This window comes from Ambystoma mexicanum, chromosome 2p (assembly GCF_040938575.1).
Source record: "Ambystoma mexicanum isolate Mex_15411 chromosome 2p, UKY_AmexF1_1, whole genome shotgun sequence".
NCBI classification, from domain to species: Eukaryota; Metazoa; Chordata; class Amphibia; order Caudata; family Ambystomatidae; genus Ambystoma; species Ambystoma mexicanum.
The window spans coordinates 1,501,486,878-1,501,513,606 of NC_090923.1; the positions used below are offsets into that span (position 1 = coordinate 1,501,486,878).

At 41.0% G+C, this 26,729-nt stretch overlaps 1 protein-coding gene across 1 annotated transcript; it reads left to right on the forward strand.

Moving 5' to 3' along the window:
• Window positions 1-2,510: 2,510 nt before the first annotated feature.
• Window positions 2,511-14,840, forward strand: LOC138567657 (uncharacterized). The gene is made up of 2 exons (XM_069646130.1): window positions 2,511-2,724; window positions 12,331-14,840. The coding sequence occupies exon 2, from the start codon at window positions 12,383-12,385 to the stop codon at window positions 14,081-14,083; it is 1,701 nt and encodes a 566-aa protein (XP_069502231.1). The 5' UTR covers window positions 2,511-2,724; window positions 12,331-12,382; the 3' UTR covers window positions 14,084-14,840.
• Window positions 14,841-26,729: the final 11,889 nt, after the last annotated feature.

Sequence of the window (26,729 nt, forward strand, 5' to 3'; positions counted from 1 at the left end):
AACACTCGCTTCCCTGCTCTCTGGTTTAGACGCTTTTCCTTCTTCCTTTCTGTGCTTGTTCTCTGCATCGTTTCGCGTTGCAGAGAACAACTCGCTTCCCAGCTCTCTGGTTTAGACGTGTGTTCCCTGCCTTCTCTCCTCTTCCCGCTGCCTTCAAATCAACAAATGAGCTTCAAAAGATACACGGTGCTCAGAATGCTTTATAACACCCATTATTCAAGATATAGCTGTAACTCGCTAGACGTATTGAAAAGTGCTAAAAACTAGCAAAAATAGCTAGAACATGTTCTTTCCTCGCGTTTTGGTAAATACGAATTCTGGTGGAATCCCATTTTGTACTCTGTTCGTGCATTTGTTCAGTCGAATCCTGATGTTTTTAACCACTCGTCACCCATACAAGGGGGGGATCAAAATCTACTGTTCACAGGCTGAATGTATACTGCTGAAATCGTCAATGCATTATCGGGTAAACCGACTGTTCTGGAAAGTGTATTTGCCATCTGTTATTCCAGTCAGCATGTTTTCATCGTCCCTTCTTGTTTCAAGGCTGCACTCCCGTGGTGATCACATTCTCCTCTCCAGAGCAGGCTAACTACCAGCTGCTCCTCCTCAGAGGCGTTCCACCTTTCTGTCCCTGCTCCCTGCACCGTTTCGCGTTGCATGTACTCGCTTCCCAGCTCTCTGGTTTCGATGCGTGTTCCCTGCCTTCTCTCCTCTTCCCACAGCCTTCCAATGAGCTCCACAAGATAGTGTTCAGAATGCTTTATAAACCCATTATTCAACATATAGCTGTAACCCGCTAGACGTATTGAAACGTGCTAAAAACTAGCAAAAATAGCTAGAAAATGTACTTCCCTCGCGTTTTTGTAAATGCGAATTCTGGTGGGTTCCCATGTTGTATGTACTGTGTCCGTGCGTTTGTGTCGAATCCTGAAGTTTTTAACCACTGTTCTCCCATACTAGGGAGGGGGGGGTCAACATCTACTGCTGTTCACAGGCTGAATGTATACGGCTGAAATCTTCAAGGCATTATCAGCTTTCCTGACTGTTTTGGAACGTGTATTTGCCATCTGTTAATGCAGTCGCCCTTTGTTCATCGTTCCTTCTAGTTTACAGGCTGCACTCCCCTAGTGATCACATTCTTCTCTCCTATGCAGGCTAACTACCAGCTGCTCTTCCTCATAGGTTTTCATCCTTTCTGTCCCTGCTCCCTGCACCGTTTCGCGTTGCATGTACTCGCTTCCCAGCTCTCTGGTTGAGATGCGTGTTCCCTGCCTTCTCTCCTCTTGCTACAGCCTTCCAATTTGCTCCACAAGATACAGTGTTCAGAATGCTTTATAACACCCATTATTCAACATATAGCTGTAACCCGCTAGACGTATTGAAACGTGCTAAAAACTAGCAAAAACAGCTAGAAAATGTACTTCCCTCGCGTTTTGGTAAATGCAGGGTACACGCGTCTAAACCAGAGAGCAGGGAAGCGAGCATTTCAGCAGTATAAATTCAGCCTGTGAACAACACATTTTGACCCTCCCTTGTATGGGAGAAGAGTGGTTCAAAAGACCAGGATTCGACTGAACAAACGCACGAACAGAGTACAAAATGGGAATCCACCAGAATTCGCATTTACCAAAACGCGAGGAAAGTACATTTTCTAGCTGTTTCTGCTCGTTTTTAGCACGTTTCAATACGTCTAGCGGGTTACACCTATATGTTGAATAATGGGTGTTATAAAGCATTCTGAACACTGTATCTTGTGGAGCTCATTGGAAGGCTGTCGGAAGAGGAGAGAAGGCAGGGAACACGCATCTAAACCAGAGAGCTGGGAAGCGAGTACATGCAACGCGAAACGGTGCAGGGAGCAGGGACATGTAAGGATATTTGGCATGTTACTGCACAAGTAGCATTACAGCGCTACTGCACAAGTAGCATTACAGCACTACTGCACAAGTAGCATTTTTGCAGCACCACCACAAGGGTGCGGTGCATTGCTATATGGGTTAACAGATTAACAAGGAAAGACAGACTATTCAGTCAAAAAACGATTTTAACATATAAGATGCAAAGCTATTTTTACAGTTAAAAGCACACGTGTTCATTTAAAAATATGCACACTATTTTTCACCTGAAATGCCTATATTGCTAGAGACACATTTGAAAATTAACAGCTAACATATTAACCATTAACCTGACTAATAAAACCTTATTTTATTATAACTCACTAATAAAATGTGTTCTCTACTGCAGAATTAGGCATATTTTGAAAACCAGTTAAATGAGTGTGCAGATTTTTCCTCTCTTCTCTGCATGATTATCCGTGTTGTTGTGCACAGTAACTGCAGGAGGAAGGAAGTCAGATTTGCAACAATTGCAAATGTATAAGCGAAGCTATTGTTTAAAAGTAGGAGGATGAGAGATGATGGATTTCATTGGAACACGTCATAAAGAGGGCTGAGAGGAAAGTTTTAGTGGGCAGTAGCAGGGAAAAAGACAGGCAGACATCTTTCTGCACTACTGGGGAGAAGACCTGGCTGTGGGGGTGTCCTGCTGCAGTCGAGACTGGGGAAAGCTGAAAGAATTACATTTCCACTGGCAGAGGCTGTCCTATCTGAAAAAGCTGAGAATTCCAGGCAATGACCCCGGCTTGAGAAGGCAAGCGTCCCTTTTCGTTGGAGTTAAGCCAAGAGAGCCACATTCACAGAGAGAATCCTCTAAACAGATAAGGTAATTACCTAACTGGGGGAGCTGTGTGTGTGCACGAAAGTATGCAGTCAGTGTAGAAAAATGAAAGTCCCGTGCGTGTCTTAATCAAGTGCTAATGTTGCAATTTAAGTTCTGTTCTCCGCCACTATAATTGCAGTGTGTCATTGAAAATGCTTTGATGGTTCCCTTTTATTGCTGTAAAGAATGAGATTATGTCTAAATGCAAATTTTATAATACAGAAAATATTTGAAAACAAACGGGTGGTTTATTTTCTATTTACCATTACAATGCCAATGATGTGGGGAGATTTTTAAACAGTGCAATGGTCATTTTAAGACAGATGTGTGTATGTCAGAATCAGTATGAATAATTGTGAGTGACTGTAGTATAACTTGTTGGAGGTACATGAGCCAACGGGAAGAGAGACTCTCTGAACATAGCTCCCTACCGTATATAAGGTAGTGGAAATTACCACAAGACTACCACATATAGCTCTCTGTCGTAAATAAGTCAGTGAGTTTGCCCATGGTGGCGCACCAACACTATCCCTGGAAATTGTGGTTTCCCTAGAATGCAGGTCTGAGGTCTCTCTAGTGATCACACGAAAAATCTAAGCGAAGATAAGGGATTCTGGACATTGGGGCCACAAATAAAACAAGGGAATTATGCTCACCAAAATACCACCAACCACGTATACCAAATATGCAGGTCTGGGTGCTGAAATAATGCATGTCCATTGTATTATTGTTGCACATGGCCAAATCTGAATACAAAGAGTGATTATTGCTAAGTTATTTCTCAGCGGTAACAAAATACCGTCAGGCCCCAAATCTCCACAAAATACCCTACATATTTATGGTGCGTTGCAGGCCGGGAAAGTGATCATAGAGTACCTACTGGGCGTGGCAAGCGTGTCTCACACTGCCATTTGCACATTAAAGGGAACCCATTTTATAATAGCAGTGTGCCACTAAAAACGAATTTCAGAATGTCACAAAGGGAAACCACATTCTCAGATCTAGTGCAATATTTAGAGGCAAAGTTATTTGCACATGGGAATTGGTCTTCGAACAGTACCTTAGAATGGAGTAACCGCATTCAGGGTGAGGTGCAGAAAGAAAAACTAGACAATATTTTTGCAGAAGGCAGCATAATTCAGGTCTGCCTTACAAGATTATTGAATGCAGCCGATAAAAGTGCAGAGAAAGACTGTTTAATACGGCTATGCGGCAAAATATGGTTTATTTTAAACAAGTCACTGCGAATGCAAGAGAATGATACTCAGCTAATTAACAGGTTAAAGACTGAATTAGATGGGGCAAGTAAAAATCAGGAAATGTTGAGAGCAGAATTGGATGTATGCCAAAAAGACATGCAATTAAAATGCAGAGACTTTGATACTCAGTTATCCAAAAACAAGAAACAATTTGAAGATAGTGAGCAAGAATTGACACACTTAAAAGCCTTAGTGGATCACATTAGGCAGGATAAAGATGAGGTTGTTTCAGAAATGCAGATTTTACAAAAAGAACATTGCGAAAAAGAAGGTGATCTCCAGAGTGTAGAACAAGAAATGATTAAAATGATCCAAGAAAGAGACAAGAGAAGTAAAGAGTTCAATGAATGCCAAATGCAAATGTGCGATATGCAGGAGGCAATTAATAAAATGAGTGATGAAAATAATTATTTGCATGATGAAGCCAACAGACTCCTTAAAAAGTGTAAGGACTTAGAACAGCAAATGTGCATTCCCAGGTCCCAGGAGAGGCGGCAGGGCACCACATTCAATGGAGTGGAGGTGAATTCTAGCTCTGCCCAAAGAGCTAGTGCCCCAGTGACTGGGCCGGTGACTGAACTTGGTTGCAGCGCCCTTGGGGGATTTGATACTCCCATTGGGGGCAGCCACCAATCTCATACACCTGAAAACAGGATTGAATCACAAAATAGTGCAATTCCATGCATTGCAACAAGTAGCCCCATAAAAATAATGAAATCCATTAAAGCCCTGATCAAACCATTTAAAAAGGGAGGTGAATGCTGCATTGAGGATCACTTAGAAGCGGTGCATGACATTTTTAAAGCGCTCCAGATACCTAAGGAACAGTACAGACAATATTTTCATTTAACTTTAGATGCCCCGACGGCCAGCATCATAAGGGGATTAAATGAACAGCAGAATATGACATGGCTGGAGTTTGAAAAAGAAATTAGGCGCCATTTTTCTCCTTTTCAGTCATTGCAGGAGGCAAAGAAAGTTGCGTACACTATTACTGCTGGACCTAATACATCACCTCGCCAATTTTTACAAGACTTAAAAAGAGCATTCTCTCGCTTTGATGTATCTTTTGACTCAAATTCCAATGAGTTTAAAACCGCATACTTCTATGGGCTACAGAAAGACATTATATCCCAATTGGTCCGTGAATTTGACCGTGACAAGTCCCTTGAATGGATTGTACATCAAAGCACCAAGCTATATGAGGTACTCTATTGTCAGGGTAGAGAAAGTGATAAAATGAAAGATACTAGGCCTAAATCTAAAGAACCCTCAGCCACAGTAATGGAAATCAGGTCAGCCAAAATGTCCCTTGAGTCTGCTCAAAGCCAAGGTAAAAATAATGTGACACCTGAACAAAGGGGTAATCAACAAAGATCGCCATTTACTGTACCAATATTCCAATCACATGATCCTAGTAATAGAGAGAGCTACATCAGCCCTAGATATTTAGGAGATAGACCCCGGGTAAGATACCGGTCTGATATGGCAGGTATGAACAATAATCAGAGACAAAATCAAGATCAAAGAAATGATGGTCCCTACCAGTCATTGGGGACACAGAGCAGATTTGATCCCAGCACCATGATATATGGTAATCAGGATAGGCCCCGATATGTGGATCGATTTACTGATAATGGAAATCAATATAGGGGCCAGTACCCACAATCTGAGAAACAGGACATGAAGCAAAACGTGAACTACAGTCCACGCCAGTACAATGATTCCCCACCAGGGGACTATAATCAAAGGATGGGTGCAACCCGCTCCCCTCCACAAATGAATCAAGAGTTCAGAAACCATCCCAACCGGTATCAATCACCTGAGAGGTATCAGAATAGATCCAATCAGGGGGAAAACAACCAATATCGACCTAGGCCACAGAAAGAGGATCCTAGAGAGGTGGAAAGGTTCCAATGCCTTGAGGCCCAAGTGAAAATGTTAGCTGAGCAAATAGGAAAGCTCTATACAGCGCAAAAACAACCTTCCAAAGAGGGGGCTGATGGCCATAGCAATGACCGGGGGGCTTCCGAAAAGTGACTAAGTACTCATGATAACTGCAGTGCCAAAATGACAGATAGCTCTGATATAATTTTGCATAACGACTCTGAGATGTCTAATGGATTAAAAATGAAAGTACCAGTAAATGAAATTGTGACAGAAAGTGCAAATACTTCTAAAAAAGAGGTACGGTTTAACTTAGAGCTAAATAAAACAGTAAAGATTTGCACAAATGAAAAAGAAACATTAGGAATTCCAAAAGAACAAAGGGACAGATTTAAGAAAAATGACTCATGCATGGGGAATACCAGTGAACAGGGAGTAAGTGGGGATGCCATAGCTCCTTCCCTGGGCAAGCAAAACAATTACCAAACACAGACAGAAAAAGGAAATACTCACAAGGAGGGTACAAGTCAATCACCTGAAAAATTCTTTGAGCCACATATTTTTGAAGAGGCTGAAAGGGCTGGTATTACACTAAATGATCGCAAATGCACAGAATTAAAAAATGACAAATTGCTGAATGATGTTGTGACACATGTTCAGTTGGAAGGTTGTAATGTGGTCTCTGATGTTACCCAGATGGATGGGCGAACGGTGGCCACACTCCAAAAAACCTCTGAACATGGAGAAATGAATAAAATATCTCGCACAGAAATGGGTAAAAAGGAGGGAAAAATGTCTTTTCATTTACCAATGTGCTTAGCCAAAAGTGAAAAAGACCTGAGAAAGGTGAGCCCTGAAATCAGTAAGAATTCACATTTCTTATGTGTATTAGAGGAAGTTGAGGACAGATATTATGCACCCATCACTGTAGAAGAAAAATGCCACACCTTTGCTATGATTGACACTGGCGCACAGGCCACAATTATGTCCAAGGAGCTGGTAAAGAGTATCAATGAAGGGAGGCCTCCACAGAGTCAGATCACAGTGAAGGCAAATCAAGGCCCAGTGCATAACTTTAATGGGGAGGAGGTGCCCATCATAGGTGTAACTGAGGTTGACATAAAAATAGGAAAGCACAGAATGAAACAAGAGGTATTGATCACATCTATTTGTGAAATTCCATTTCTGATGGGGACAGATTGCCTGAAAAGATTGTCTCCTCTCATAGATGGGGTGAATGGAGTGCTGTGGTCCTTAACCAAAAAACCATTGAGGCCTAAGAAACTAAAATCACAAAACAGCAATATAAAAGAATGTCACACCATTGCCAAAACAAATGATGCTGTGGAGGTATATCTCCAGAATAGCTGCATACCTAGTGTCACTGTTATATTAAGGTGTCAAGACAAAGATCAGAGCGACAATGAAAAACTACCTGTACAAATATACTTGGACCCAAGGAAAGATTGGCAGACTGCCATAGACGAACACACATTACGTTTCTATTTAAAAGAGAATACATGCAAACAGAATATTGTTCCTAAAACAGATTCAGAAAAACACATTACCACTCTGGCAGAGATACACATGGAAGATGAGCAACCATGGGTTCACGCTGGTATAAATGATTATCTTAAAACAATAAAAGCCACTTTAGCGCTTGAACATGAAAGGAGTTTCATTAATGAGAAATTGTTGCAAAAAATTATGGAGAGGGAAGAAATCCCAAAATTTAGGATTAAAAACCAATATGTTTCTGGGTTGGACAGTCCAGACTTTGAAAACCGAATTACAGGCAGATGCATGCTTAAAATTAGCATTGGGCAGAAAGCAATTTACCATAATGTATGGATAGTGAGTGGAGCACAAAATGAATTTTACATGGGCAATGACATCATGCACAGAATGTGTATGGTGTTAGATTTCCTTAATCAAAAAATATGGTCACGCCTAGGTGGGCCGGCGCCTGAATTTGGAGACAAAAGAAGGGCTTATCATTGTGCACAACTAGTTCCTTATGCAGTCGAATTACAGATGAGGAAAAATACTATTGTTCCTGCATTTACAAAACAGTTTGCAATAACACTGAAATGCAAAAATGGACAGCAGATGAAAGGCTCTGATGCATTTGTATGCCTGAATGAATCCATAAAACAGCAAGGCCTGGATTATGAATACATTCCATTGGTAGACATTGGTGAGGGATCTGTAAAAATCATGGTAAATAATAAAGGTTGTCAGGACGTTCATTTAGAGGAAAACTCCCCATTAGGAATGGCCATACAAAAATCACATTATACGGCAGATTTAAATAACATGGTGATTGGGAATATTCCTGAAAAATATGTAGATGCCAGGGGCGAGTTACCAGAACACCTGGACTCTCAGCCCAAAGGAATATTTAAAATTCATTCTGTGTATCCTTATGATGCAAATGAGACAGTGTGCTGCCATCAAGAGGATTGCATAATATTTAATTTAAATGAAAATGAAACAGGAAATCAGCCCATTGAAGTGGAAGCTGATCTGCCAAAATATTTGAAAGTGGCAGCTCTACAAAAAGACACAGCCACACAGTTAGAGGAAAGCGCTGAGATTCCTTTACCAGAAGAGTTTCCAGAATTTTCCAGAATGGTAGAAGAGCAGATCTCCTTAGCGGATGCATGTAACAGCGATGAGGATCGACGCAATCTGAGGGAAATATTTATGGAGTTTAAGGATGTATTTGCAAAAGATGCTTATGATTGTGGTTTAACTGATTTACATGTGGCCACACTACCAGAAGGTTGTAGCAGAAATCCAGTGTTTGTACGCCAGTATAGACTACCGCTGGCATGTTTAGAATCATTGGCAGAGATTATTAAAAATTTGGAATCACGGGGAATAATTAGGCCCATTCATAGCACATCCAATACGCCTATTTTAGGTGTGTTAAAGCCAAATGGTCAATGGCGGCTGTGTGCAGACTTAAGAGAGTTAAATAAAAGAGTACCAGTATCTAGATGGCCACTACCATTCATTGATCAGGGCCTAGCTCAGATACATGGTTCAAATGTATTTACCACGTTAGATCTCACATCTGGATATTGGTGTGTGCCATTGGCAGAGGAGATACAACACCTATTTTCCTTTACATTTGACAGGACTCAATATGCCTGGCTTAGAGCTCCGTTCGGGTACATCAATAGTGGGAGTGAATTTGGCATATTTTTGAGAAAGGCCATGCCGGATGCAGCGGAAAGAGGGACAATAGTTTATGTGGATGATGTCTTGATAAAAAATGAAAACCTTAAAAGCCATTTTGATGAAATAAGACATGTGCTTGGCCAATTGCAGAAAGCAGGCGCCAAAGTATCTTTGCAAAAAGCACAATGGTGCAAGAAAAAAGTGAACTTTCTAGGGCATGAAGTGACTGAACATGGGCTAAATCCACAAAGGAAGAAAATAGAGGCCATACAAAGATTAAAAGATCCTAAAAATGTGAAAGGAGTAAAAAGTTTATTAGGGATGACAGGCTATAACAGAAAGTTCATTGAGAATTATGCAGAAATCACTCAACCATTGACTAAACTGCTTAAACTAAATACTCCCTGGAAATGGGGAAGAGAGCAGTCTGATGCAGTGGCTAGATTGAAGGAATGTCTTGTAAAGGCACCATGTTTAGCATACCCCATAAAGGACAGGGATTTCTTTATAGAAATAGGCTTTTCTGAACATTGTATGTCAGCAGTGTTATCACAAAAACACGATTTGAATCACAAAACCATTGCATATGCAAGTAAGGCATTTTCCCAAGTTGAAATGAAATTTAATGAATGCGAAAAGGCCCTATTAACCACTGTGTGGGCGCTACAACATTTCCGCCCCATTGTTCAGGGAGAAAAGGTGATTATTGAAACAAATCATCAACCTTTGCAATTTTTAGAGAGTAAAAGAATTAGATCAGGCAATCTAGCGCAATCCAGAATCACTTCATGGACGCTGGCATTACAAGGTTTTCCCGTAGAAGTAAGATATGGACAAAATAAAAAGAGCCCAATTGCTCAAGGGTTAGCTGACTTACATGACTGTGCAGCTGAACAAATAACAAATGAAATGGATGTGGAAGCTAGTTTGCAGGAGTTTGAACAATCACCACACAAAGCTTTTGATGAAAAAACATGCAAGGATTTGCCAACTGTATATGTGGATGGTTGTGCTTTTCACATTGAAAATGACAGTAATAAACAATTAGTGGCAGGAATAGGAAATGTCTGGTTGAAATGTGAAGGCGTTCCTAGTATAGGGATGAGGATTGGAGATAGGAGCAGTCAGGTAGCGGAATTGGCAGCCATCTATAAAGCAATTGCTACTGCAGTTGATAAAAAGTTCAGTGAAATTGTCCTGGTGACTGATTCTGACTATGCACGGAATAGCTTTGTGGAGTATTTGCCTGGTTGGAAAGCAAGAGGCATGGTTACATACAACAAAAAGCCACTTAAACATGGAAAAATGATACAAGCCATAGACAAATTGGTGTCAGAAAATAATTTAACAATATACTGGAGAAAAATTCGTGGGCATTTAAAAACACCAGGAGAGGATAAGGAGGGAAATGATAAGGCAGACCATCTGGCTAAGATTGGGGCTGTGATGGGAGAATTGCTACCTATTGATTATTTAATGGGTGAAATACAAATTGATGCAGTCACACGTTCTAAAGCACCAAAGGAGGTAGATCAACCGGTGGTGCAGTGGAGTCATGACACGCCAGACCAAGATTTGATTGAGGCACAAAAGAATGATCAAATTTTGGGAATCTATTATAATCATTTGATAGATCCTGAACAAAATCCTTTAACAGAAAATGATTGTATGGGAAAAGAAGAGTTGAGGGTGTTATTAAAGAACAAAACACGAATTAGATTACAGGATGGGCTCATGATTAGAGAGTCCATAACAGGGCAAATACAGTGGGTAGTACCCCTTTCATTCAGAGGACTAATGCTACACCATGCACACGATGCCATAACTGCAGGCCATAGAGGTTCACAAAAGACATTAGAAATACTAAAAGATTATGCTTACTGGCCACATATGTCCCAAGATGTGGAATTATATACTAGAGGATGTCTAGTATGCGCCCAATTTAAACCTGCTTCACCAATGCATAGAGCACCATTGATGAAAAGAGGCCTAACTCTCCCATGGTCAGATTTGCAAATAGACTATGTAGGTCCTTTAAAAAGGTCGAGCAGGGGACACCGCTATATTTTGAGTGTGGTATGTTTGATGTCAAAATGGATTGAGTGCATTCCCGCACCAGATTGTAGTGCGCAAACAGCAGCCACATTGCTGGTGAACCATGTGTTCTCAAGGTTTGGGTTGCCACAAAGAATTGAGTCAGACAGAGGAAGTCATTTCACAAGTACTCTAATGAGTAAGGTATGGCAAATACTAGGTGTAAAAAGGAAACTACATATCGCATATCGGGCGGCGTCTTCAGGTACAGTTGAAAGAAGCAATAGGTCTGTTGTGGACATTTTAAAGAAATTTGTGGCAGAAGCAGGTTCCAGCTGGGATTTGCGTTTACCATTGGTTTTGATGGCAATCAGGTCGACTCCTGCCAAAGCAACAGGTGTTAGCCCCCATGAGGTCTTAACAGGTAGGAAAATGGTGTTACCACAACACCTACTATACAGAACACATGAGCAAACTCTAGTGAGTGCATCCACAGTTCATGAATATATTGATGAACTGAGGAGGCATTTGCAACATGCATTTGCTTTTGTGCAGAGAAATCTGGAAAGAGCTGCTGACAGTGCTAAGTCATATTATGACAAAAAGACATCAGTAAAGGAATACAATGTAGGGGATCAGGTGTACAAGTTTCATTTTGGAAAAAGTAAACAGAAAAATTCTAAATTTCTGGCAGCCTGGCAGGGGCCATTTCGAATTATAGATAAAGTCTCTCCTGTAGTGTATAAAATTTTGAAAAATGAAGGTGAAACAGCAATAGAGCAGTTTGTCCATGTAAATCAAATCAAACCATGCCATCCCAGACATGAGATCAGGCAGCTTGAGCATGTGGAAACGGATAGAGTCCCTTGAGAAAATAAATGGGTGTGATCAGGAGGCAGTGACAAAGAAGTTAAAAAAAAGTTGATTGTTAGGATGGCACATAAACACTGTAATATGTGTGAAAATATATAATATAAATAAATAAATAAATAAATAAATAAATAAATAAATAAATAAATAAATGCACATATAACGGAAGCTCGTGGTTGGTGTGCAGAGAGAAAGTGTATTAAATATTGAATGCTGTTTTATATGTGTTTGTTTTCTTTTAACTTGTGTTTAATTTCAGAAAAAAAAAAAAAAAAAACGAAGTATTTTTACCAAGCATGTTTTATTTTTGGCAAAAGGATGAAGTTAGTATTGTGCTATGTACTTAATCTGTTTATTTTCTATTTTGATTTAGACGATTAACATTATTTGATCGGAGGTTCCGGGACCAGAGGCCACGGGAGACGATGGAGTCCTGGAGACCTCGAGGACGGATTCCGGGAAAGCCCCAAAGAGGGGTGAAGACCAAGGCTACAAAGCGATCAGCATTGAAGATGATACCGATGACATGTTTAACGATAGTGATATTTGGAGGGATCTTCAAGAATTCAGAAGCACAGGTTGTCATTGAACCTGGACCAGCATCTGGTATCGCGGTAGAAGAAGCACCAGGATTCATCATGAGTGATAGAAGGATGATTTTCCAAAATATCTACATACCATTGAATCCTGAGATTTTGATTGAAAAACATTTGAACAATACCGGAATTAAGATTGAACAGACTAAAGAGTGGCTGGAAATAAGAAAAGAGGACGCTAAGCAGTCAATAAGAGATATATTAATGCAATTGGAAAAAACATTTGTGAATTCAGCAGACATTAAGAAGAAGAGAGGAAAGAGAGGTGCGGTGATGCTCGCGATATCAATGGTAATGTCTATAATTGGGGCAATAATAGGTACTACAATATCAACAGCCAATTCTATTTCGGTAGGAACACTGAGTACTAAAGCACAACAACTGAGTATTGACCTAGAAATAATACAAAAGACATTAGATGGAATTAGAGGGGGACTGGATGAACAAGTAAGATTCATAAATGAAACTGCAATCATTCTAAATGAACAAGCGGATGTGATGCAACGGGCGACTAAAATAATACTTAAGCATGACAGAACTTTAAATGAAATATTGAACATAATGAGTCCTGTTGATAGACTATTAACGAATTATATGAGAGAAGTTCAAACTGCAGTTTCACAATTGATTCAAGGACATATTCCCTTGTATTTTGTTTCGCAGGATATCATTCGGCAAATGATAGAAAGATTGACCAGGAGGGAAATTGACCTTATACAGATAAGAATTGCATTCGAAATGGGGAATGCAATGCCGTTATATGTGGACTTGGAAAGACTAGAGATCGGATTTTTGCTATGCATCCCATTTGTAGCCCCTGAACTTATTTATCAAACGAAGTGGGTACACAACGTGGGATTTTGGCAAGAGGACAAATTCATTAAGATTAAGACTCCAGAAGTGGTGGCATTTCAGTCATGGGAACCTGAAGTTTATTTAATACCAAACCTGGAAACATGTGTAACATTTAAAGAACAAAATTATATGTGTCCAGGTAAACCGTTTGTTCCTGATGCCACAGATGCTATTTGTGGATTGAAATCTGACCCAAGTATATCAGAGGGATGTGAAGTGATTATTAGTAATATGGGGAGTGAAGAAATGGCACAGGCTAAGATGGTCAGAGGTAAATGGTTGGTCAGTACCTGTTTAAAGAACATGACGGTAGTACATTTAAACCATGGAACATACGTGGTTAAACAGGTAAAATATAATGTTTTTTATTTACAGGTTCCAAAGGATGCAATTGTGTCAATTGGGGGATTAACATTGTTCCATGTAACAAATGATGTTTGGGAAAGCCAAGTGGAAAATATCGATTTTTTTCAAAGGGATACTTTTCCAATAGATCCAGATGTGGAATATTTATTGAATCACAAAGAAAGACATGTTATGAAAATGAATTTGCGAAAAAACAATATTACAATTAGTAATCTGGGCATAATAGAAGTGGAAAGATTTAATTGGGGAACCTGGGGGGAACGCTCAATAGTGGGTTTGGCTATCCTGGTGCTAATCATGGGTGGATGATTGATTGTGATATCAGTAAAAATGAAAATGTTACTGATTTTACTGACTACGTCAGGAAGAGAAAGATATCCCAATACACATGCATTTTAAGAGAAAAAGAAAGAACAAGTTGTTTTTGGAGATTGGCTTGGATTATAGCCAAGTTCTAAAAACAAGTTGTTTTTGGAGATTGGCTTGGATTATAGCCAAGTTCTAAAAACAAAAGGAGGGTATATGTAAGGATATTTGGCATGTTACTGCACAAGTAGCATTACAGCGCTACTGCACAAGTAGCATTACAGCACTACTGCACAAGTAGCATTTTTGCAGCACCACCACAAGGGTGCGGTGCATTGCTATATGGGTTAACAGATTAACAAGGAAAGACAGACTATTCAGTCAAAAAACGATTTTAACATATAAGATGCAAAGCTATTTTTACAGTTAAAAGCACACGTGTTCATTTAAAAATATGCACACTATTTTTCACCTGAAATGCCTATATTGCTAGAGACACATTTGAAAATTAACAGCTAACATATTAACCATTAACCTGACTAATAAAACCTTATTTTATTATAACTCACTAATAAAATGTGTTCTCTACTGCAGAATTAGGCATATTTTGAAAACCAGTTAAATGAGTGTGCAGATTTTTCCTCTCTTCTCTGCATGATTATCCGTGTTGTTGTGCACAGTAACTGCAGGAGGAAGGAAGTCAGATTTGCAACAATTGCAAATGTATAAGCGAAGCTATTGTTTAAAAGTAGGAGGATGAGAGATGATGGATTTCATTGGAACACGTCATAAAGAGGGCTGAGAGGAAAGTTTTAGTGGGCAGTAGCAGGGAAAAAGACAGGCAGACATCTTTCTGCACTACTGGGGAGAAGACCTGGCTGTGGGGGTGTCCTGCTGCAGTCGAGACTGGGGAAAGCTGAAAGAATTACATTTCCACTGGCAGAGGCTGTCCTATCTGAAAAAGCTGAGAATTCCAGGCAATGACCCCGGCTTGAGAAGGCAAGCGTCCCTTTTCGTTGGAGTTAAGCCAAGAGAGCCACATTCACAGAGAGAATCCTCTAAACAGATAAGGTAATTACCTAACTGGGGGAGCTGTGTGTGTGCACGAAAGTATGCAGTCAGTGTAGAAAAATGAAAGTCCCGTGCGTGTCTTAATCAAGTGCTAATGTTGCAATTTAAGTTCTGTTCTCCGCCACTATAATTGCAGTGTGTCATTGAAAATGCTTTGATGGTTCCCTTTTATTGCTGTAAAGAATGAGATTATGTCTAAATGCAAATTTTATAATACAGAAAATATTTGAAAACAAACGGGTGGTTTATTTTCTATTTACCATTACAATGCCAATGATGTGGGGAGATTTTTAAACAGTGCAATGGTCATTTTAAGACAGATGTGTGTATGTCAGAATCAGTATGAATAATTGTGAGTGACTGTAGTATAACTTGTTGGAGGTACATGAGCCAACGGGAAGAGAGACTCTCTGAACATAGCTCCCTACCGTATATAAGGTAGTGGAAATTACCACAAGACTACCACATATAGCTCTCTGTCGTAAATAAGTCAGTGAGTTTGCCCATGGTGGCGCACCAACACTATCCCTGGAAATTGTGGTTTCCCTAGAATGCAGGTCTGAGGTCTCTCTAGTGATCACACGAAAAATCTAAGCGAAGATAAGGGATTCTGGACATTGGGGCCACAAATAAAACAAGGGAATTATGCTCACCAAAATACCACCAACCACGTATACCAAATATGCAGGTCTGGGTGCTGAAATAATGCATGTCCATTGTATTATTGTTGCACATGGCCAAAATCCCTTATCTTCGCTTAGATTTTTCGTGTGATCACTAGAGAGACCTCAGACCTGCATTCTAGGGAAACCACAATTTCCAGGGATAGTGTTGGTGCGCCACCATGGGCAAACTCACTGACTTATTTACGACAGAGAGCTATATGTGGTAGTCTTGTGGTAATTTCCACTACCTTATATACGGTAGGGAGCTATGTTCAGAGAGTCTCTCTTCCCGTTGGCTCATGTACCTCCAACAAGTTATACTACAGTCACTCACAATTATTCATACTGATTCTGACATACACACATCTGTCTTAAAATGACCATTGCACTGTTTAAAAATCTCCCCACATCATTGGCATTGTAATGGTAAATAGAAAATAAACCACCCGTTTGTTTTCAAATATTTTCTGTATTATAAAATTTGCATTTAGACATAATCTCATTCTTTACAGCAATAAAAGGGAACCATCAAAGCATTTTCAATGACACACTGCAATTATAGTGGCGGAGAACAGAACTTAAATTGCAACATTAGCACTTGATTAAGACACGCACGGGACTTTCATTTTTCTACACTGACTGCATACTTTCGTGCACACACACAGCTCCCCCAGTTAGGTAATTACCTTATCTGTTTAGAGGATTCTCTCTGTGAATGTGGCTCTCTTGGCTTAACTCCAACGAAAAGGGACGCTTGCCTTCTCAAGCCGGGGTCATTGCCTGGAATTCTCAGCTTTTTCAGATAGGACAGCCTCTGCCAGTGGAAATGTAATTCTTTCAGCTTTCCCCAGTCTCGACTGCAGCAGGACACCCCCACAGCCAGGTCTTCTCCCCAGTAGTGCAGAAAGATGTCTGCCTGTCTTTTTCCCTGCTACTGCCCACTAAAACTTTCCTCTCAGCCCTCTTTATGACGTGTTCCAATGAAATCCATCATCTCTCATCCTCCTACTTTTAAACAATAGCTTCGCTTATACATTTGCAATTGTTGCAAATCTGACTTCCTTCCTCCTGCAGTTACTGTGCACAACAACACGGATAATCATGCAGAGAAGAGAGGAAAAATCTGCACACTCATTTAACTGGTTTTCAAAATATGCCTAATTCTGCAGTAGAGAACACATTTTATTAGTGAGTTATAATAAAATAAGGTTTTATTAGTCAGGTTAATGGTTAATATGTTAGCTGTTAATTTTCAAATGTGTCTCTAGCAATATAGGCATTTCAGGTGAAAAATAGTGTGCATATTTTTAAATGAACACGTGTGCTTTTAACTGTAAAAATAGCTTTGCATCTTATATGTTAAAATCGTTTTTTGACTGAATAGTCTGTCTTTCCTTGTTAATCTGTTAACCCATATAGCAATGCACCGCACCCTTGTGGTGGTGCTGCAAAAATGCTACTTGTGCAGTAGTGCTGTAATGCTACTTGTGCAGTAGCGCTGTAATGCTACTTGTGCAGTAACATGCCAAATATCCTTACAGACAGAAAGGATGAACGCCTATGAGGAGGAGAAGCTGGTAGTCAGCCTGCTCTGGAGAGGCGAATGTGATCACCAGGGGAGTGCAGCCTGTAAAGTAGAAGGGACGATGAACACAGGGCGACTGCATTAACAGATGGCAAATGCACGTTCCAAAACAGTCAGGAAAGCTGATAATGCCTTGAAGATTTCAGCCGTATACATTCAGCCTGTGAACAGCAGTAGACGTTGACCCCCCCCCCGTGTATGGGAGAACAGTGGTTAAAAACTTCAGGATTCGACAACAAACGCACGGACAGTACATACATGGGAACCCATCAGAATTAGCATTTACAAAAACGCGAGGAAAGTACATTTTCTAGCTTTTTTTGCTAGTTTACAGCACGTTTCAATACGTCTAGCGGGTTACGGCTATATGTTGAATAATGGGTGTTATAGAGCATTCTGAGCACTGTGTATCTTTTGGAGCTCATTTTTTGATTTGAAGGCAGCGGGAAGAGGAGAGAAGGCAGGGAACACGCGTCTAAACCAGAGAGCTGGGAAGAGAGTACTTGCAACGCGAAAAGGGCAGAAAGGAAGAAGGCCTCTGAGAAGGAAAAGCGTCTAAACCAGAGAGCAGGGAAGCGAGTGTTTGCAACGCGAAACGGTGCAGGGAGCAGGGACAGAAAGGGAGAACTCCTCTGAGGAGGAACAGCTGGCAGTTAGCCTTCTTTGGAGATGAGAACTTGATCACCACGGGAGAGGATTGTTGAGAGGGTTACAGAGGGGGAGGTCTGAGATCAGAAAATCCTGAGTATTCCCTGCAGTGTGTAGGGCCAGCGACATGAAGAGTTGCAGATCTCGTAAAAGTCCAGGTCAGGAAGCATACAGGTTCATGTTGAATTCTCCAAGTAGGCGGAGTTGAGTGGTAGGAGGCTAGGATGGAGAAGTCCATCCACTGAGAGAGGAAGGGGGTAGGCAAATAGCCACGCTGAGAGAATGGCCAGGAGAGAATGCATGCAGACAAGGCATTCGTGACAGGAGTCGGCCTGCAAAGGAAATCAATTTACTACAGGAATCAAGGATAAGCATTGAGATATCACATCTCATGCTATAGGAATGTCTCAGGATTGGAATGGGAAGGACTTAGATATCACATATGCTATAGGGAGGGTCTCAGTTTTGATATTTGAAGCAATGAGATATCACATCTCATGCTATCGGAAGTGTCTCAGGATTGGAATGGGAAGGAGCTGGATATCACATCTCATGCTAAAGGAAGGGTCTCAGGTTTGGAACGGGAAGGAGTTGGATATCACATCTCATGTTATAGGAAGGGTCTCAGGTTTGGTATAAACATTGAAATATCACATCTCTGCTATCGGAAGTGTCTCAGGATTGGAATGGGAAGGAGTTGGATATCCCATCTCATGTTATAGGACGGGTCTCAGGTTTTTTATTAAAATCATTGAGATATCATATTGCATGCTGTAGGAAGGGTCTAAGGATTGGAATGGGAAGGACTTGGATATCACATCTCATGCTATAGATAGGCTCTCAGGTTTGGAAATTGAAGGAGTTGGATATCACATTTCATGTTAGAGGAAGGATCTCAGGTTTGGTATTAGAGGCATTGAGATATCACATCTCAGGCTATAGGAAGGGTCTCAGGATTGGAATGGGAAGGAGTTGGATATCACATCTCATGCTATAGGAAGGGTCTCAGGTTTTGTTATAAGCATTGAGATATCACATCTCATGCTATAGGAAGGGTCTCAGGATTGGAATGGGAAGGACTTGGATATCACATCTCATGCTATAGATAGGCTCTCAGGTTTGGAAAGTGAAGGAGTTGGATATCACATTTCATGTTAGAGGAAGGATCTCAGGTTTGGTATTAGAGGCATTGAGATATCACATCTCAGGCTATAGGAAGGGTCTCAGGATTGGAATGGGAAGGAGTTGGATATCACATCTCATGCTATAGGAAGGGTCTCAGGTTTTGTTATAAGCATTGAGATATCACATCTCATGCTATAGGAAGGGTCTCAGGATTGGAATGGAAGGAGTTGGATATCACATCTCATGTTATAGGAAGGATCTCAGGTTTGGTATTAGAAGCATTGAGACATCACATCTCATGCTATAGGAAGGGTCTCAGGATTGGAATGGGAAGGAGTTGGATATCACATCTCATGCTATAGGAAGGGTCTCAGGATTGGAATGGGAAGGAGTTGTATATGACATCTCATGCCGTAGGGAGGGCCTCAGGTTTGGTATAAACATTGAGATATCACATCTCTGCTATCGAAAGGGTCTCAGGATTGGAATGGGAAGGAGTTGGATATCCCATCTCATTTTATAGGAAGAGTCTCAGGTTTGGTATTAGAAGCATTGAGATATCACATCTCATGCTATAGGAAGTGTCTCAGGATTGGAATGGGAAGGACTTGGGTATCACATCTCATGCTATAGGGAGGGTCTCAAGTTTGATATTAGAAGCATTGAGATATCACATCTCATGCTATAGGAAGGGTCTCAGGATTGGAATGGGAAGGAGTTGGATATCACATCTCATGCTATAGGAAGGGTCTCAGGTTTGGTATAAGCAGTGAGATATCACATCTCATGCTATAGGAAGTGTCTCAGGATTGGAATGGGAAGGAGTTGGATATCACATCTCATGTTATAGGAAGGATCTCAGGTTTGGTATAAGCATTGAGATATCAGATCTCTGCTATCGGAAGGGTCTCAGGATTGGAAAGGGAAGGAGTTGGATATTCCCATCTTATGTTATAGGAAGGGTCTCAGGTTTGGTATTAGAAGCATTGAGATATCACATCTCATGCTATAGAAAGGGTCTCAGGATTGGAATGGGAAGGACTTGGATATCACATCTCTTGCTATAGGGAGGGTCTCAAGTTTGATATTAGAAGCATTGAGGTATCACATTTCATGATATCGGAAGGGTCTCAAGATTGGAATGGGAAGGAGTTGGATATCACATCTCATGATAAAGGAAGGGTCTAAGGTTTGGAAGGGGAAGGATTTGGATATCACATCTCATGTTATAGGACGGGTCTCAGGTTTGGTATTAGAAGCATTGAGATATCAAGTCTCATGGTATAGGAAGGGTCTCAGGATTGGAATGGGATGGAGTTGGATATCACATCTCAAGCTATAGGAAGGGTCTCAGGATTAGAATGGGAAGGAGTTTGTTATCACATCTCATGCCATAGTATGGGTCTCAGGTTTGGTAGAAGCATTGGGATATCACATCTCATGCTATCGGAAGGGTATCGGGATTGGATTTGGAAGGAGTTGGATATCCCATCTCATGCTATAGGAAGGGTCTCAGGTTGGAATGGGAAGGAGTTGGATATCACATCTCATGTTATAGGAAGGGTCTCAGGATTGGAATGGGAAGTACTTGGATATCACATCTCATGCTATAGGAAGGCTCTCAGGTTTGCAAGGGGAAAGAGTTGGATATCACATTTCATGCTATCAGAAGGATCTCAGGTTTGGTATAGAAGCATTGAGATATCATATCTTATGCTATCAGAAGAGTCTCAGGATTGGAATGGGAAGGAGTTGGATATCACATCTCATGCTAAAGGGAGGGTCTCAGGTTTGGAAGATAAGGATTTGGATATCACATCTCATGTTATAGGAAGGATCTCAGGTTTGGTATTAGAAGTATTGAGATATCACATCTCATGCTATCGGAAGGATCTCAGGTTTGGTATAGAAGCATTGAGATATATCTTATGCTATCAGAAGGGTCTCAGGATTGGAATGGGAAGGAGTTGGATATCACATCTCATGCTAAAGGGAGGGTCTCAGGTTTGGAAAGGGAAGGAGTTGGATATCACATTTCATGTTATAGGAAGGGTCTCAGGTTGGAATGGGAAGGAGTTGGATATCACATTTCATGTTATAGGAAGGGTCTCAGGATTGGAATGGGAAGGAGTTGGATATCACATCTCAAGCTTTAGGAAGGGTCTCAGGTTTGGTATAAGCATTGAGATAGCACATCCCATGCTATAGGAAGGGTCTCAGGATTGGAATGGGAAGGAGTTGGATATCACATCTCATGTTATAGGAAAGATCTCAGGTTTGGTATTCGAAGCATTGAGACATCACATCTCATGTTATAGGAAGGGTCTCAGGATTGGAATGGGAAGAAGTTGGATATCACATCTCATGCTATAGGAAGGGTCTCAGGTTTGGAAGGGGAAGGAGTTGGATATCCAATCTCATGTTATAGGACTGGTCTCAGGTTTGGTATTAGAAGCATTGAGATATCCCATCGCATGCTGTAGGAAGGTTCTCAGGTTTGGAATGGGGAGGAATTGTATATCACATCTCATGTCATAGGAAGGATCTCAGGTTTGGTATTAGAAGCATTGAGATATCACATCTCATGCTATAGGAATGGTCTCAGGATTGGAATGGGAAGGAGTTGGATATTACATTCCTGCTATAGGAAGGGTCTCATGTTTGGAATGGGAATGTGTTGGATATCACATATGCTATAGGAAGGGTCTCAGGTTTGGAACGGGAAGGAGTTGGATATCACATCTCATGTTATAGGAAGGGTCTCAGGTTTGGTATAAACATTGAGATATCACATCTCTGCTATCGGAAGTGTCTCAGGATTGGAATGGGAAGGTGTTGGATATCCCATCTTATGTTATAGGACGGGTCTCAGGTTTGTTATTAGAATCATTGAGATATCATATTGCATGCTGTAGGAAGGGTCTAAGGATTGGAATGGGAAGGAGTTGGATATCCCATCTCATGTTATAGTAAGAGTCTCAAATTTGGTATTAGAAGCATTTAGATATCACATCTCATGCTATAGGAAGTGTCTCAGGATTGGAATGGGAAGGAGTTGGATATCACATTTCATGTTAGAGGAAGGATCTCAGGTTTGGTATTAGAGGCATTGAGATATCACATCTCATGCTCTAGGAAGGGTCTCAGGATTGGAATGGGAAGGAGTTGGATATCACATCTCATGCTATAGGAAGGGTCTCAGGTTTGGTATAAGCATTGAGATATCACATCTCATGCTATAGGAAGGGTCTCAGGATTGGAATGGGAAGGAGTTGGATATCACATCTCATGTTATAGGAAGGATCTCAGGTTTGGTATTAGAAGCATTGAGACATCACATCTCATGCTATCGGAAGGGTCTCAGGATTGGAATGGGAAGGACTTGGATATCACATCTCATGCTATAGGGAGGGTCTCAAGTTTGATATTAGAAGCATTGAGATATCATATCTCATGCTATAGGAAGGATCTCAGGATTGGAAAGGGAAGGAGTTGGATATCACATCTCATGCTATAGGAAGGGTCTCAGGTTTGGTATAAGCAGTGAGATATCACATCTCATGCTATAGGAAGTGTCTCAGGATTGGAATGGGAAGGAGTTGGATATCACATCTCATGTTATAGGAAGGATCTCAGGTTTGGTATAAGCATTGAGATATCACATCTCTACTATCGGAAGGGTCTCAGGATTGGAATGGGAAGGACTTGGATATCACATCTCATGCTATAGGAAGGGTCTCAGGTTTGGTATAAGCATTGAGATATCACATCTCATGCTATAGAAAGGGTCTCAGGATTGGAATGGGAAGGAGTTGGATATCACATCTCATGTTATAGGAAGGATCTCAGGTTTGGTATTAGAAGCATTGAGACATCACATCTCATGCTATCGGAAGGGTCTCAGGATTGGAATGGGAAGGACTTGGATATCACATCTCATGCTATAGGGAGGGTCTCAAGTTTGATATTAGAAGCATTGAGATATCACATCTCATGATTTGGGAAGGGTCTCAGGGATGGAATGGGAAGGAGTTGGATATCACATCTCATGCTATAGGAAGGGTCTCAGGTTTGGTATAAGCAGTGAGATATCACATCTCTGCTATCGGAAGTGTCTCAGGATTGGAATGGGAAGGAGTTGGATATCCCATCTCATGTTATAGGACGGGTCTCAGGTTTTTTATTAAAATCATTGAGATATCATATTGCATGCTGTAGGAAGGGTCTAAGGATTGGAATGGGAAGGACTTGGATATCACATCTCATGCTATAGATAGGCTCTCAGGTTTGGAAATTGAAGGAGTTGGATATCACATTTCATGTTAGAGGAAGGATCTCAGGTTTGGTATTAGAAGCATTGAGACATCACATCTCATGCTATCGGAAGGGTCTCAGGATTGGAATGGGAAGGACTTGGATATCACATCTCATGCCATAGGAAGGGTCTCAGGTTTGGTATAAGCATTGAGATATCACATCTCATGCTATAGGAAGGGTCTCAGGATTGGAATGGGAAGGAGTTGGATATCACATCTCATGTTATAGGAAGGATCTCAGGTTTGGTATTAGAAGCATTGAGACATCACATCTCATGCTATCGGAAGGGTCTCAGGATTGGAATGGGAAGGACTTGGATATCACATCTCATGCTATAGGGAGGGTCTCAAGTTTGATATTAGAAGCATTGAGATATCATATCTCATGCTATAGGAAGGGTCTCAGGATTGGAAAGGGAAGGAGTTGGATATCACATCTCATGCTATAGGAAGGGTCTCAGGATTGGAATGGGAAGGAGTTGGATATCACATCTCATGTTATAGGAAGGATCTCAGGTTTGGTATAAGCATTGAGATATCACATCTCTACTATCGGAAGGGTCTCAGGATTGGAATGGGAAGGAGTTGGATATCACATCTCATGTTATAGGAAGGATCTCAGGTTTGGTATAAGCATTGAGATATCACATCTCATGCTATAGAAAGGGTCTCAGGATTGGAATGGGAAGGAGTTGGATATCACATCTCATGTTATAGGAAGGATCTCAGGTTTGGTATTAGAAGCATTGAGACATCACATCTCATGCTATCGGAAGGGTCTCAGGATTGGAATGGGAAGGACTTGGATATCACATCTCATGCTATAGGGAGGGTCTCAAGTTTGATATTAGAAGCATTGAGATATCACATCTCATGATTTGGGAAGGGTCTCAGGGATGGAATGGGAAGGAGTTGGATATCACATCTCATGCTATAGGAAGGGTCTCAGGTTTGGTATAAGCAGTGAGATATCACATCTCTGCTATCGGAAGTGTCTCAGGATTGGAATGGGAAGGAGTTGGATATCCCATCTCATGTTATAGGACGGGTCTCAGGTTTTTTATTAAAATCATTGAGATATCATATTGCATGCTGTAGGAAGGGTCTAAGGATTGGAATGGGAAGGACTTGGATATCACATCTCATGCTATAGATAGGCTCTCAGGTTTGGAAATTGAAGGAGTTGGATATCACATTTCATGTTAGAGGAAGGATCTCAGGTTTGGTATTAGAGGCATTGAGATATCACATCTCAGGCTATAGGAAGGGTCTCAGGATTGGAATGGGAAGGAGTTGGATATCACATCTCATGCTATAGGAAGGGTCTCAGGTTTTGTTATAAGCATTGAGATATCACATCTCATGCTATAGGAAGGGTCTCAGGATTGGAATGGGAAGGACTTGGATATCACATCTCATGCTATAGATAGGCTCTCAGGTTTGGAAAGTGAAGGAGTTGGATATCACATTTCATGTTAGAGGAAGGATCTCAGGTTTGGTATTAGAGGCATTGAGATATCACATCTCAGGCTATAGGAAGGGTCTCAGGATTGGAATGGGAAGGAGTTGGATATCACATCTCATGCTATAGGAAGGGTCTCAGGTTTTGTTATAAGCATTGAGATATCACATCTCATGCTATAGGAAGGGTCTCAGGATTGGAATGGAAGGAGTTGGATATCACATCTCATGTTATAGGAAGGATCTCAGGTTTGGTATTAGAAGCATTGAGACATCACATCTCATGCTATAGGAAGGGTCTCAGGATTGGAATGGGAAGGAGTTGGATATCACATCTCATGCTATAGGAAGGGTCTCAGGATTGGAATGGGAAGGAGTTGTATATGACATCTCATGCCGTAGGGAGGGTCTCAGGTTTGGTATAAACATTGAGATATCACATCTCTGCTATCGAAAGGGTCTCAGGATTGGAATGGGAAGGAGTTGGATATCCCATCTCATGTTATAGGAAGAGTCTCAGGTTTGGTATTAGAAGCATTGAGATATCACATCTCATGCTATAGGAAGTGTCTCAGGATTGGAATGGGAAGGACTTGGGTATCACATCTCATGCTATAGGGAGGGTCTCAAGTTTGATATTAGAAGCATTGAGATATCACATCTCATGGTATAGGAAGGGTCTCAGGATTGGAATGGGAAGGAGTTGGATATCACATCTCATGCTATAGGAAGGGTCTCAGGTTTGGTATAAGCAGTGAGATATCACATCTCATGCTATAGGAAGTGTCTCAGGATTGGAATGGGAAGGAGTTGGATATCACATCTCATGTTATAGGAAGGATCTCAGGTTTGGTATAAGCATTGAGATATCAGATCTCTGCTATCGGAAGGGTCTCAGGATTGGAAAGGGAAGGAGTTGGATATTCCCATCTTATGTTATAGGAAGGGTCTCAGGTTTGGTATTAGAAGCATTGAGATATCACATCTCATGCTATAGAAAGGGTCTCAGGATTGGAATGGGAAGGACTTGGATATCACATCTCTTGCTATAGGGAGGGTCTCAAGTTTGATATTAGAAGCATTGAGGTATCACATTTCATGATATCGGAAGGGTCTCAAGATTGGAATGGGAAGGAGTTGGATATCACATCTCATGATAAAGGAAGGGTCTAAGGTTTGGAAGGGGAAGGATTTGGATATCACATCTCATGTTATAGGACGGGTCTCAGGTTTGGTATTAGAAGCATTGAGATATCAAGTCTCATGGTATAGGAAGGGTCTCAGGATTGGAATGGGATGGAGTTGGATATCACATCTCAAGCTATAGGAAGGGTCTCAGGATTAGAATGGGAAGGAGTTTGTTATCACATCTCATGCCATAGTATGGGTCTCAGGTTTGGTAGAAGCATTGGGATATCACATCTCATGCTATCGGAAGGGTATCGGGATTGGATTTGGAAGGAGTTGGATATCCCATCTCATGCTATAGGAAGGGTCTCAGGTTGGAATGGGAAGGAGTTGGATATCACATCTCATGTTATAGGAAGGGTCTCAGGATTGGAATGGGAAGTACTTGGATATCACATCTCATGCTATAGGAAGGCTCTCAGGTTTGCAAGGGGAAAGAGTTGGATATCACATTTCATGCTATCAGAAGGATCTCAGGTTTGGTATAGAAGCATTGAGATATCATATCTTATGCTATCAGAAGAGTCTCAGGATTGGAATGGGAAGGAGTTGGATATCACATCTCATGCTATAGGAAGTGTCTCAGGATT